The sequence below is a fragment of the Pseudozyma flocculosa genome, assembly GCF_000417875.1.
Source record: "Pseudozyma flocculosa PF-1 unplaced genomic scaffold scaffold00019, whole genome shotgun sequence".
NCBI lineage: Eukaryota > Fungi > Basidiomycota > Ustilaginomycetes > Ustilaginales > Ustilaginaceae > Pseudozyma > Pseudozyma flocculosa.
In genome coordinates this window covers 187,361-199,406 of record NW_006920887.1, presented here as the reverse complement: position 1 = coordinate 199,406, position 12,046 = coordinate 187,361, and the positions used below count along the sequence as shown (strand labels likewise).

Here is a 12,046-nt window from a genome sequence, read left to right as displayed (position 1 = left end):
AACCAACCTCACAACTTCACTCGCAATCGCGCAATCGCAATCCCCACCAGAACAACGCACTGCTCAGCGATGATCGAACAGTAGGTTGCAGCGTGTCCTCGACATGCACTAGCCAAAGCAGCCAAAATGAATCAGGGGCAAAATGAAAAACAGGCAGATAGAGAACATGGGTGGACGGAGAGGCCTCTTTGTAGCGGCCAACCGAGGGCGCATAGATGAAAGCTCGCCTAGGCCCGCGCCCTTCGAAGCGCAGCAGGCCACGGGGGCCCAAGGGAACTCCTAGCCAGCGTCGTCGATGGTGCTGTGCTGGCCGCATGGGAACCAAGCTCAAGTCGCAATCACCCACATCGGTACGGGATCGACCTCGCTGCCCCCGCGCTGCTTTTGCCGGCCTCTTTACCCCGCATTTTAACAGCACGTTACAGCTGCCGCACCTACGCTGCCGCGCTCGGCAACGGCTCAGCCTCCTTTTCCGTCCCTCGGGTAAGGGCGTCCAGTACGTGGACGTACGTCCTCAGGGCACTACGTCGGAGACCATCGAAAAGAATCCTTCTCTCGAAGGCTTGGGAGACATTGACAATGGCACGAGGTCGGGATTTCCGCCTGCCCCTTGCACCATCGCTCATGACTCTACGCTATGGGAACCTTCCTGATCGAGACGGGATGTGGGCAAGGCGACGCTGTCGGTCCGCAATGGCGGGCGAGGTTGGCTGCAGCCTACGGCGATCAACCGTCAGCTAGGTTCGGAGAAAAGGGGGTACTGTAGCTCAATCGCGCCCAGGCAGCCAACGACATGTCCTAGAGCGCCGCCCAATGGGATCCTGTCGCCTTTGCTGCCATTCGTGCCGTGCTGCAAGCACCTCTCCTCACCCTGCCAGAGCGTGATACTAGCGGAGTCGAGAGCACGGCGAAAACCTTCTTGATCATCGCCGACCTTTCCCCCTATTCGCGCCCCGCACCGCAGGCTTCTACGCCCTCGACGAGGCGGACTGAACAAGACGCAAGGATGTCCCCTGTATCTGACCTTCTTGCCCCGTTGAAAGCGGGAGCCGCCGCTCGTTCAGCCGCGTCCTGAGTCTCGTCTCGTCGCTCCATGCTGACCTGTATCTGTTCCAGCGTTGACGCTCCGCTCCGCCCTCTCCGATCTTTAGCGGTCTCACTCGTTACCCGACGGGCGGAGATCCATTCGAGACAGGCAGGTCAGGCAGGCCGACAGACAGCCGCCGGGAACGACATGACACCCGGCACTCGCTGCCTTAGACGAACGATGATTGGCAACCACCACAAAGCGCTTTGCCGACTTTTCGGAGAAGAGGACCCGAGCAGCTCGCTTGGTACCTACCTACCGCCTCCGCGATTGGTTTCATTGCCCTAACGACGGAAGCACTCGGCAGGCTTCGGTGGGTCACGGGAGCATCCCGGCATGGTCTGATCCCATTCGCATCTCGAGTCCCTGTGCTCGCCCCGACGCAGTCTCGAGCGCAGCAGCGGACCCTACCAATCCACCAGCCCGGAGTAGGCGAGTGTGCGGCTCCTCTTGCCTGGACGTGATGCAGAGCAGCATCGTCGTCGGCACCCGCACCCGCACCCACAGCCGCCAGCCCCTTGCTCCCCCTACCGTCTCTTGGACTAACTATGTAGCCACCTTTGAGTAGCTCCAGGTGGCTTGGTTCTGCCTGGCCTTGCTTGGCTTGTCTCGCAACCGTTCCCGAGGCCGAGCCGAGCAAAGGAGCCAGCTAGTCGGCTTCCTTCCTTCTTCTTGCTACGCGTGTCCTTCTCTGGCCTTGCAATCGTCCTCGATGATGTATTCCTCTTTCAACGGCAGCCCCGCCTTGAAGCCCCAAAGTTCTGCCTCACCCTGGACGATGCCTCATCGTCTCCTGACTGGCAGATCGGGCAACGGACTCGTCCTCGCCGCGTTCGCCAACCACGAGATTCGGTGTCGTTCCCTGTCTCGCCATCAGCGTTGGCGCCCGGCCGCGAGCGACTCCAAGACGACCGTGCCACGAGGTCTGGCCGCTCAAGCTCGCCGTGGCGGATGAATGGAGCAGCTGACTTTGCCTTGGACGTGCTGTACCACTCCGTGACCCTACCTCGGTCCAGAGTCGACGTCAACTCCTTGTGCCACCACCTCGTAGCCTCGCTCTCACCTCCTCCTCGCCCCTCCACCAACTCCTCCCCATCCCCCCCCCCCCTCCGACCCCCGTCCCGCCCTCTCGGCCTATCGTTCTTGCCACATTCTTTTGCAAAGCCTCCCTCGCTGCCAGCATCTCCCACCTCCCTGCGCCCGCTACCACTTCTTAACCGCCAAACGACGATCGAGATCCTTCCGTACCGCTCTTTTGATCCACCATGAAGCTCGACAGGACTGCGATCGCGATCGTCGCGGCTGCCTTGCTGGGCCTGTCTCAAGCGGCGCCCGCGACAAGCTCTCCGGGACAAGGCGCAGACGCGGCAATGCAGTTGGAACGGGCAGTCGAGCACGAGGCTCGATCCGTCTCCCTGCTGCGCCTCTCCGACATCGAGGCACGGCGCGCGTCCAGCGTGTCCACCGACAGCACCTCGAGCAGCAATGCTACTGCCGCCGAGCCTTCCTCCTCGTCGACCAAGCCGCTGACGCTGCTCAACGGCGCGCTCAATGGAAACGGCGCAGTGGGCGGCCAGGGCGTGGGCAGCAACAACGGCAACGACCACCAAGGAGTCGCGGTGGCCAATGGGGCGCTCAATGGCAACCTCGTCCTCGGAGGGAAAGGAGACGGATCCAACAACGGCAACGGCTTGCCCTCCGACACGCCCGCGGACGTGAGTGTTGGTAACGGGTCGGGCAACTCGAACCTCGTCCTTGATCCGGTCGCGCAGAACCAGATCGGATCCAACAACGGCCAGGGACCGGGCGTGGGTCGAGGCTCGCTCAATGGCAACGCCGTCGCCGTCGTCGGGTCCGGGAACGTGGTCGGGAGCAACACGGATTCGTCGGCGACGGGCAACGGCGTCGTCGTCCTCGGCAACGGCAACGAGGTGGGCGGCAAGGACGGACAGGGCAACCTCAACCTCATCCTCGGCGACAACAACGAGTCGGACGGCAACCTCAACCTCATCGTCGGGTCCAACCAGCAGACCGAGGGGTCGGGCAACGTCGGCGTGCTGGGCGTGTTGAACATCCACCTCAAGAGGGACGCAATGGCGGGTGACGAGCGCAGCAGAGTGGTGGTGGCGTCCTTGAAGGGCGAGCCGCAGACGCGTTTCATCAAGGTCAGGAGGGCGTCCGTCGAGGGGTATCCGCAGACCTGAAGTGTTGCACCTGGTTTCAGGCATCGCGCAGGCCTCCTTGTGCTTCTCTTCCCTTGCTGGCCTGTCTCATCTTACATGTGATTTTGCTGCGCGCGCAAGGCAGGCCGTCTTGAATCGCTGTCAATCTGCGTGAATCTGAGGGAAAGCGGAGACGGAGGACGCCGCAGCGGGTCTGGTGAGCATGTGGGTGGCAGGGGCGCACGGTGGTGGAGCGGCCGACTCACCTCTGCGCAGACGACGCCGACCCACTCCTCGACGGTGCGGAAGAAGACGTCGTCGCCGCGATCGACGGGACCGTCGGGACCCCATACGCGTATCGCATCGTCGGCCATGGCAGCGATGGGCCTGAGCATTTGCCGGACTTCTGGTTGCGCAGGTTCCGCTGGCGATGCAAGTTGAGCGGGCTCTGGGTCGTCGTCGCCGTCGTTGCCCGCGCCGTCTCTCCCCTGCGTCGGAAGCCCATCCAGGCCGTTCCCTGCCTCTGCGCGCTCGTCATGGTCTTCGTCCTCTTCTTCGTCCTCTTCTTGTTCATCGTCGTCCTCGTCGTCCATGGAGAAGCGCTGCATCTTTGCGGGCTTGGGTGGTGGAGGCAACCGGTTGCGCTGCGCCCGTGACGAGGCGGCTGCGTCGAGCCTGGCCTTCTTTGCAGACGACGGTCGGTCCGGGTCGACTTCCGGGCCACTCGACGCGGGTGTTGCAGACGGCACGACGGACGTCGATGCGCTGACGATGCGCCCGACATATCCTTTGGGCAAGGGCAGCTGGGTCGACTGGATCGTTCTGCCGCGGAAGGCCGAGACAAGGCTCTCGGCGGTGGGTTTTGCCGTTACGGCGGTCGGATCATGGCTTTCCGCGCCAGGTGTCTCGTCCTCGTGCCCCTCTGCCTGGCGCAGCACCATGAACGCGTCGATGGGGGCCGGGCCCGAGTAGTCGATGTGGAAGGGCATGAGGTTGGCCTGTACCGGTGGCAGCCCGCCCGCCTCGCTCGAGGCGTCGAGGTAAAGCGGCGGCGGAAGGAGCGAGACCGTCATCTTTGGTCGTCGTCTGTGCAGGTGTGGAAGAAGTAGGCCGGAGGGATGGTGGCGCACGGGCAGGGGTACGCCGTGAGCGGACCAACACCCTTGCCGGACCTTAGCTGGCCTGGCCTGGCCGGAACCAACACCTGCCCGCTCGCCAGGCTTCCAGGCGCGTCGCGTACAGAGAGCCAGAGGCAGGCCGGCCCCGTGTCGGCTCCGCTTCCTGCACGCCAGCCAATCAGCGGGCCAGGTCGTGATCGAGAATCGAGGCAGATGGGTGGCCATCCATTCGGGCCTCGGACTTCGGGAATGTGGGGGCATAGCCAAGTTGGTGCAACGGTGGGCCAGAGGGGTGCAGATTTTTAATTTTCTTCTCCAATTTCCCGAGGATTTTTTTCCTGTCCTGCCCTCTGCTGGCCCCAGCGCAGAGTGGCCGTCTGGGTGCGTCCGCCCCGACGTCGGCCCACTACCCGTGCCAGCGTCAAAACTTCGGAAGCGATCTTCTCGTCCTTGTCCCCCAGCGGAGGGCCTGGTGGCAGGCGGTTGGCCGTTGCCCTAGGCCTCCTGCTGGCTTTCTTCCCGGCCATCACCCTCGACGACGCTCCTTCCATCGCACCCTCTTCTCGGCCCCTCTCCCATCACCGTCTCCCCGTCCCATACACGCACAGTTTGCACAATGACCGAGTCCGCTGGAGCCGTCATCGGCATCAACCTCGGCCACTCGTATGGCAGCATCGCATGCATCAACCAGCAGTGAGTGCCACCCCTCGAGGCTCGGTGGATCCTCAGAACTTCTCTCGCCCTGCTGACACCGCCTTGATCATTCGCTGTTCTCCTTTATCTTCATCTTCATCTTCATCTGCATCTTCATCTGCATCTTATCTCCTCATCACGGCTGTCTGTGCCTCTGTCTCCCCCGCCTCCCTATTCCGCAACCCCTGCCGCCGCCCGCTATCCCAGCGGCCGCGCCGATGTCATCGCCAACGAGGACGGCGAGCGTCAGATTGCCACCCGCATCGCTTTCAACGGCGACCAGGTCTACATGGGCAACCAGGCCACCCCGCAGCTCATCCGCAACGCCCCCAACGTCATTGACCGCTTCGTCAACCTCCTCGGCCGCAGCTTCAGCGACCTCACCGACGCCGAAAAGGACCGCGCCTCGGCCGCCGTCATCGACCACAACGGCGCACCCGCCTTCAAGGTCACCATCGACGACAAGGAGACCGTCCTGACCGCCCACGACGTCGCCGTCCGCTTCCTCCGCTCCCTCTTCCTCACCGCAAAGGACTTCCTCTCGGGCGTCCCCATCGCCGGCGCCGTCCTCAGCGTGCCCCAGTGGTACTCCGAGGCCCAGATCGCCGCCCTCAAGGCAGCCGCCACCGAGGCCGGCCTCATCGTGTTGCAGACGATCGCTGCCCCCGCCGCCGCCCTCGCCGCCTACGGCCTCACCAGCCCTTCGGGCCCCGGCAAGCTGCCATCGGCCCCCGACGGCGTCGAGAGCGCCCCGTACCCGCACGGCAAGGAGCTCGACCGCAACGTCGTCGTCGTCGACATGGGCGGCTCCTCGACCGACGTCACCGTCGTCGCGGCTCGCGGCGGCATCTACTCGGCCCTCGCCTCGGTCCACGACTCGAGCGTCGGCGGCTTCGCGCTGGACCAGGCGCTCATCAACTTCTTTGCAAAGGAGTTCACAAAGAAGACCAAGGTCACCATCGGCGACTCGGACAAGCGCGCGTGGGCCAAGCTGCGCAACGAGGCCGAGTTCACCAAGCGCGCCCTCTCGGCGTCCAACTCGGCCCAGTGCAGCGTCGAGTCGCTGGCCGAGGGCATCGACTTTACCGGAAGCGTCAACCGGATGCGCTTCGACATGCTGGCCGGCCCGTCGTACGGCAAGGTGGCGGCGACGGTCGAAAAGGCGCTGCAGCAGGCGTCGCTCGAGGCGTGCCAGGTCGACGAGGTCATCCTCGCCGGCGGCTCGGCCAAGCTGACGGGCCTCGTCGATCGCCTCTCGATGCTCTTCCCCGAGGAGAGCGAGACGACGCGCATCACGGGCTCGATTGACGCCGACCAGGTCATTGCACGCGGCTGCGCCGTCCAGGCCCAGCTGATTGCCGCGACGCCGTCGGAAAACGTCGAGGGCAAGCTGCTCTCGTCGCTGCCCTTTAAGCCGGCCGCCGAGGTGGCCGAGCTCAAGGCGGCGGCCACGTCCAAGCCGTTTGGCCTGGTGCTCGACGCCCCCAAGGGAAGCGACGACAAGCAGGTCGTCGACGGCAAGCTCTTCGTCACCCTCGTCCCGGCCCACACGCCGCTGCCGGTGCGAAGGACGTACCGCCTCCCCGTCGCGCAGGGTGCCGGCCAGGTGGCGTTGACTTTCGCAGAGGGCGACGAGACGGTGCGCGTCGACACCATCGCGCCACCACCCGCCGACGAGGATGACGAGGACGACGAGCCGCTCGAGCCCGAGGAGGTCAAGACGGCCGTGACCAAGCCCGCGGCCAAGGTCGTCGAGCTCCTCGTCGCCCTCAAATCCAAGGGCGCCAAGAAGCTCGAGGTCGAGATTGTCGTCGATGCCTCGTCTGGCGTCTCGGTCACGGCGAGGGAGGAGGGCGACAAGGACGTCGCTGCCCAGGCCAAGGCGTAGTGGGCCATCCCTCTGTCCACCCCTCTGTCCATCCCTCTGTCCGTCCGAGTCCGAGGAATCTAGATTTGTGCCACTCCTCCCCTCTCCGTGTATCCACTCTGGCGAGCATTGGACTGCGTGGTCGTCTTTCTTCACTAAAATCCAGCAGCGGCAGCTGTTTCTTGCCCGCATTCCCTGACCCCTCACGCAGTCGGACTGCGCCACTGGACACGTTGCGCTCGCGATCGTGTGTGACGTTCGGGTGGTGCAGACCGTTGTCCGTCCAAGCGCACGACGAGAGACACCGAGCTAGGTGAGCCCCGGACGATTGCATGCATGGCAAGGTACAGGCATGCAGGTGCGCAGACGGGTGCGCAGACGCGGGATGAGAACCCGGGTCCCACGCCACGACGCCTAAAAGGGACCGAGGTAGTCCTCCTTCATCGTCCCGATGGCAAACTGCAGGGTCGGGTGCCAACGGACGCAGCTCGTCAGTCTCCGAGCGCGTCCAAGTCGCCGCCAAGTCCAAGGGGCGAACAACAGCGGACGAAGCGCAAACTCACAATCTCGTTGGCGTCCACCCTCGTACCGACGATTTTGAGCCTGACTTTGCGTCCCTTGACCAGGTTCTACCGCGCCGTCACACGATCGCAGCGTAGATGGGGTCCGCGTGTTCAGCCCGAGCCCATCACGACGTCCATCGCAGCGTGGCGTCTGCGCGGCCGACTCACATCGTGTGCCGATACGAACTCTGGCGGGTTCGACTCTGGCTGGAACTTGTACTCGATCGGGATGAGGTGCGACGACACAAAGACATTGAGCGGCCCGACTTCGGCGAAGAAGCCCATCTTGTTGACGTTGGTGATCTTGGCATCCACCACCTCGCCCTTGAACTGCAGTCCCGGTATCGCGCGCGACGAAGTGCGCAGATGGGCAGACGGAGGACAAGGTTGCTGTCAGTGCGCGGTCGCTTGAGCAGAGGCAGCCGGGTCGAAGCTGAGCGCGTGCGCCGTGATCCTTACCGGCCGGAGCACGATGGCCTGGTACGTGCTCGTGAATTGCGCCAGACCCGTCCCTGGCATCACCTTGCCCTGTCCCACCTCCTTGATGCCGATGACCTTGATGATGTAGCCCTGGAATGCGGATGAGGCCTCGCGAGCCTCGTCAGCTGCTGCGTCCTCGGGCGTGCAAGATGCGGTGCCCCCGATCTCAGACTCACATATCTGCCCGTACATGTCCCCTCGACGTCGTCTCTGAGCTTTTGATCGACTGTTTGGTACAAGCAGGGGGTAGGGGCAGGAAGGGCAAGGCGAGTGGATGAGCGGCCGGGCCAGAGCCGCGTTTGGCTTTGAGCTCCGCGAGCGTCCACTTACGGAATTCGATCATTGACGGGCCGAAGTAGGACGGATGCAGCTCCGTGCGGTGCTCGAGCTCTTGCTGTGTAGTTCGTGGGCGTGTCCGAGGTCAATGGAGATGTCAGTGCGAGTTCAGAAAGGGACCCGTGGGCGACAAGGCCTGGCCATCATCCACTCACGAGAAAGAACATCTTGAGAGGCGGTCGAGTGTCGAGGATGCGTACTGTACAGGCTGTTCGAGTAGTGTCCGCTTGCTACCTTGGAGCCAGGGTCACGGACGCTTGTGCTTGCGGCGTGACTGGGCTCGTCTCTGCCGACCTGGCCTACAGCGATCCGGGCTGAGAGGCGTGTGGGCGGTCGTCGGGCAGTGTCGTCCCTCTGATGCGCGGTCCACACTCGCCTCTCGATCCTTTGCCCTTCGGCTGGCTGTCAATAACGGATGACAGGGCGCTGCCGGTGCTGTCCAGTCGATGGGGTGAGGCGTGGGTCGGTGCCTGTCGAATCGAGACTGCGCCCAGAGATTGCAGCAGATGTCCGCAGTGGCGGATCGCACACGGACCGTGGGAGCAGAGCAGGGCGTCAGAGCGTGGCACAATGACGGTGCGTAGCAGAGCGGCAAGGGTAAAGGAGAAAGGGTAGGGCGATGGGTGATGGTAGGATGAGGAGAAGGGACAAGGAGCGGCTTGGGGCAGCGGGGGCGCGCCTCTGCCTTCGGAAGACGGAAGAGAGTGCGGCCTGAGTCCAGGTCGCCTTTTCTCCACTGGCCGCCGCGGCTTGCTTCCAGGCGGGCCCTGACCTAGCCTAGGCCTAGCCTGGCCTGGCCTGGCCACCCTCGGCCAGACCCTGCGGCGCCGCCTGCCTGGGGGCCTTGCCGCTGCGCAGTCGTCGGCGCCACCCTACTTCCCTCCCCACCTCGGCACCTTGGATCCCTTCTTCCACCACTTTACCAGGCCACAGCACCGCTCCTTTTGGCACACTCCTCAAGCACTCACCTATCCACACTCCTCGCAATGGTAAGCAGACACCTCTATGGGCCACTGCCATCGCTCCATATCCTTGCGCCAGTCGAGTCGACCGTACTGACCTCCGCCTGGCCCCTCCACATCTCTGCTCCGACCCGCCTCGTCTCCGCTGCCAGGGCAACGACGGAGGATCCATCGCTCGCCGCGACGAGCTCGTCCGCACAAAGGCCGTCCTGGAAAAGGCCGATCCAGAGACCATCCGCCAGGCCCTCTGGTCGCTCTGCACCCTCTCTCGCCAGCCTCTGCGCGCACCCATCGTCTCAGACGCCCTCGGCCGCCTCTACAACAAGGACGCCGTCGTCCACTACCTCCTCCACCGCGGCGACCGTCCAAAGGGCGGCATCGACGACATCGCAGCCGGCCACATCCGCGGCCTCAAGGACGTACGCGAGCTCAAGCTCACAAAGAACCCAAACTTCCGCCCGCCTTCGCCCACCAGCACCTCGTCCGAGTCCAACGCCGCCCCCTTCATCTGCCCGCTCACCTCCAAGGACATGAACGGCAAGTACCGCTTCGTCTACCTCCAGCCCTGCGGCTGCGTCATGAGCGAAAGCGGCCTCCGCGCCATCGCCTCTGAGGTCAAATCGACCAGGCCCTCGTCATCGTCCAGCGCCACCACCACCACCACCACCGCCACCACGAACGGCAGCGACGACACCCTTCGCCAGTGCCCGCTCTGTGGCACCGACTTCCGTGCCAGCAACCTGGCCAAGGGCAAGGAGCCGGAAGCCGGCGGCCAAGTCGTCGTCATCAACCCGTCCAACGGCGAAGAGGACGCTATGCGCAAAGCCATGGAGGCGGCGCGCGCAAAGGAAGCCGCACGAAAGGCGGCCACTAAAGCGGCGGGCTCAGCCAACGGTGGCGGGCATGCGGCCGACGGCGGCGAAGATGCCGCGACGAGAGAGGAGAAGAAGCGGAAAAAGGCCGAGAAGAAGGCGGCGCGGGAAGCCAAGATTGCCGCGCTGACGGCCGAGCTGGCGCATGACGGCAGTGGCGGCGGCGGCGACGGCAAAGCTGCGTCACTGCGTCGATCTGCAGATGGACTTGGCGACGCGGAACGAGATGGCGACAATGACCTCGACGATGCGCTCACGCCGTCAGCCAAGCGCGCCAAGCTCGAGGAATCGACGCGGCCCACCATGAGCGCCACCGCGCCGGGCGTCTCTGCAGCGATGCGGGTGGCTGAGTTGACGCGGCAACAGAATGCCGCCGTCAAGAGCCGCGCTCAGCCCGTCAGTGCGGCCATCGCCAGCCTGTACGGGCCCGGCAAGGACGCCGGCGGCAAGCCGACCAAGGAGAGCTGGATGAACCGCAGCACCTGCTCGGGCTGAGTCGGGTGGCGATGGGCCTGCGTGCTCGTCGGTGCCTCGAGCTGTGGTGCCTGTCCACCTGAGAGGCCTTCCATCCCTGTCGTTGCAACCCCCTGTATTTCTAGTGACCGTTCCGAGCGCATTCGAGGAGCACTGCACGTTGCACGGATCGCGCCCATCCTCGTCGGTGGCAAAGATGGCGCAGCGTGGCCTGGACGAAAGCCTTGGCACAGGGCACGGGACAGAGGCGAGGTTTGTTTTCGGATTGCACTCGGACGGACGCCTGGGAGCAGGCGTGACTCGGCAGCACTACATGAGCATGCTGGTCATGGTCACACGGCGAGCGTCCAGAGGTCGAGGTCCAAGGGTCTACTCGGCGGCCTGCTGCGCCTGGAGCTTGGCGTAGAAGGCGTCACGGCGCTGGACCGAGGGGATGTGGACGCCGTACCTGTGCGTGCGGGGGGTGCGACAAGGAAGCGGGCAGTGTGAGTTTCGGATTCGGCGACGAGGGCTTGCCAAGGACGAGCGGCCTGCACCGAGACGAGGGCCAGCTCCCCCTGTTCCGCCACCGCCTGGCCACAAGTGCTCCTCCAACTTGGCGTCTGCTGCCTCTGCTGTGAGCATCTAGTCACAAGAATTGCACCGCCAGCCAGTTTCGAATGCCCAGCGAGGCACGATCCAATGACGACGAGGCATCCTTCCCATCCGCCGCTGCTGCCGCTGCTGCCGCACTTCCGGACCGAGCCAGGGGCGCCTCCACCCATTCGACGATCTGACCCCGCGCGACCCTTTGCCCAGGATATCTTCGGACCGCCTCGGAATGCTCACCAGTAGCCGTATCCGAGGGCGACACCGCCACCGAGGGCGACGGAGAGGTCGAGGATAAGGCGCTTGCGCAGCTTTCCGGTGATGGGTGCGATGGCTCCGACGGGCATTGCTGCGCGGGCGGAGGGTAGCCGATGGGTGATTTGACGATGGTTCAAGTGGAAGCGGTCGACAGTGATAGCGGGATGGCGGAGACGGCGAGCGACAGAGGCGAGACGGACGAAGCAGGAAGGGGAACGAGGAATAAGATTGTCAGGGCACCGGTCGCCGCAGTGGCGCTCCCAGCAGCCGCACAGCGCCTTTCGGCGTCGCTTCCTGCTGCGGTCTGCGAGCGTGAGAGTCACTCACTGGTAGAGATCTGCTGGTGTGTGCGGTGAAAAGCCGGGATCGAGGGATGATGGAGTGTGGAGAAGAAAGGCCGACGACGGGGTGCGTTGGGTGAGCGTGGCTTGCTTGGGACCTGCCGGGCGGGTTTGCTAGCGGTGCGGCGGCTGCGATCGCCCTCCTTGCCCCTTCGCCCTTCCCGGCTTTGAGCGACTCACCGGCGCCCGCTGGAATTTCCCGCCTGCAACGCGCGGATCCGAAGAGCGTCTGTCAGCCAGGGCAG

General features: G+C 64.4%; 6 protein-coding genes across 6 annotated transcripts; 3 read left to right on the top strand and 3 right to left on the bottom strand.

The window, feature by feature from the left end:
- Positions 1 to 2,352: 2,352 nt before the first annotated feature.
- PFL1_05340 (uncharacterized protein) lies at positions 2,353 to 3,291 on the top strand (the record flags this gene model as incomplete). Its single annotated transcript, XM_007882872.1, has 2 exons — positions 2,353 to 2,802; positions 2,860 to 3,291. The coding sequence occupies 2 exons, from the start codon at positions 2,353 to 2,355 to the stop codon at positions 3,289 to 3,291; spliced, it is 882 nt and encodes a 293-aa protein (XP_007881063.1).
- Positions 3,292 to 3,411: 120 nt separating this feature from the next.
- Positions 3,412 to 4,322, bottom strand: PFL1_05339 (uncharacterized protein; the record flags this gene model as incomplete). Its single annotated transcript, XM_007882871.1, has 2 exons — positions 3,412 to 3,426; positions 3,516 to 4,322. 2 exons carry the CDS (start codon positions 4,320 to 4,322, stop codon positions 3,412 to 3,414), a joined length of 822 nt encoding a protein of 273 aa, XP_007881062.1.
- Positions 4,323 to 4,983: 661 nt separating this feature from the next.
- PFL1_05338 (uncharacterized protein) lies at positions 4,984 to 6,948 on the top strand (the record flags this gene model as incomplete). Its single annotated transcript, XM_007882870.1, has 2 exons — positions 4,984 to 5,060; positions 5,268 to 6,948. 2 exons carry the CDS (start codon positions 4,984 to 4,986, stop codon positions 6,946 to 6,948), a joined length of 1,758 nt encoding a protein of 585 aa, XP_007881061.1.
- Positions 6,949 to 7,341: 393 nt separating this feature from the next.
- Positions 7,342 to 8,473, bottom strand: PFL1_05337 (uncharacterized protein; the record flags this gene model as incomplete). Its single annotated transcript, XM_007882869.1, has 7 exons — positions 7,342 to 7,386; positions 7,491 to 7,556; positions 7,659 to 7,820; positions 7,950 to 8,060; positions 8,147 to 8,196; positions 8,301 to 8,364; positions 8,462 to 8,473. 7 exons carry the CDS (start codon positions 8,471 to 8,473, stop codon positions 7,342 to 7,344), a joined length of 510 nt encoding a protein of 169 aa, XP_007881060.1.
- An 819-nt stretch (positions 8,474 to 9,292) lies between these two features.
- Positions 9,293 to 10,635, top strand: PFL1_05336 (uncharacterized protein; the record flags this gene model as incomplete). The annotated part of the gene is made up of 2 exons (XM_007882868.1): positions 9,293 to 9,295; positions 9,421 to 10,635. The coding sequence occupies 2 exons, from the start codon at positions 9,293 to 9,295 to the stop codon at positions 10,633 to 10,635; spliced, it is 1,218 nt and encodes a 405-aa protein (XP_007881059.1).
- Positions 10,636 to 10,983: 348 nt separating this feature from the next.
- On the bottom strand, positions 10,984 to 11,549 carry PFL1_05335 (uncharacterized protein; the record flags this gene model as incomplete). The annotated part of the gene is made up of 2 exons (XM_007882867.1): positions 10,984 to 11,062; positions 11,443 to 11,549. 2 exons carry the CDS (start codon positions 11,547 to 11,549, stop codon positions 10,984 to 10,986), a joined length of 186 nt encoding a protein of 61 aa, XP_007881058.1.
- Between the last annotated feature and the right edge of the window lie 497 nt (positions 11,550 to 12,046).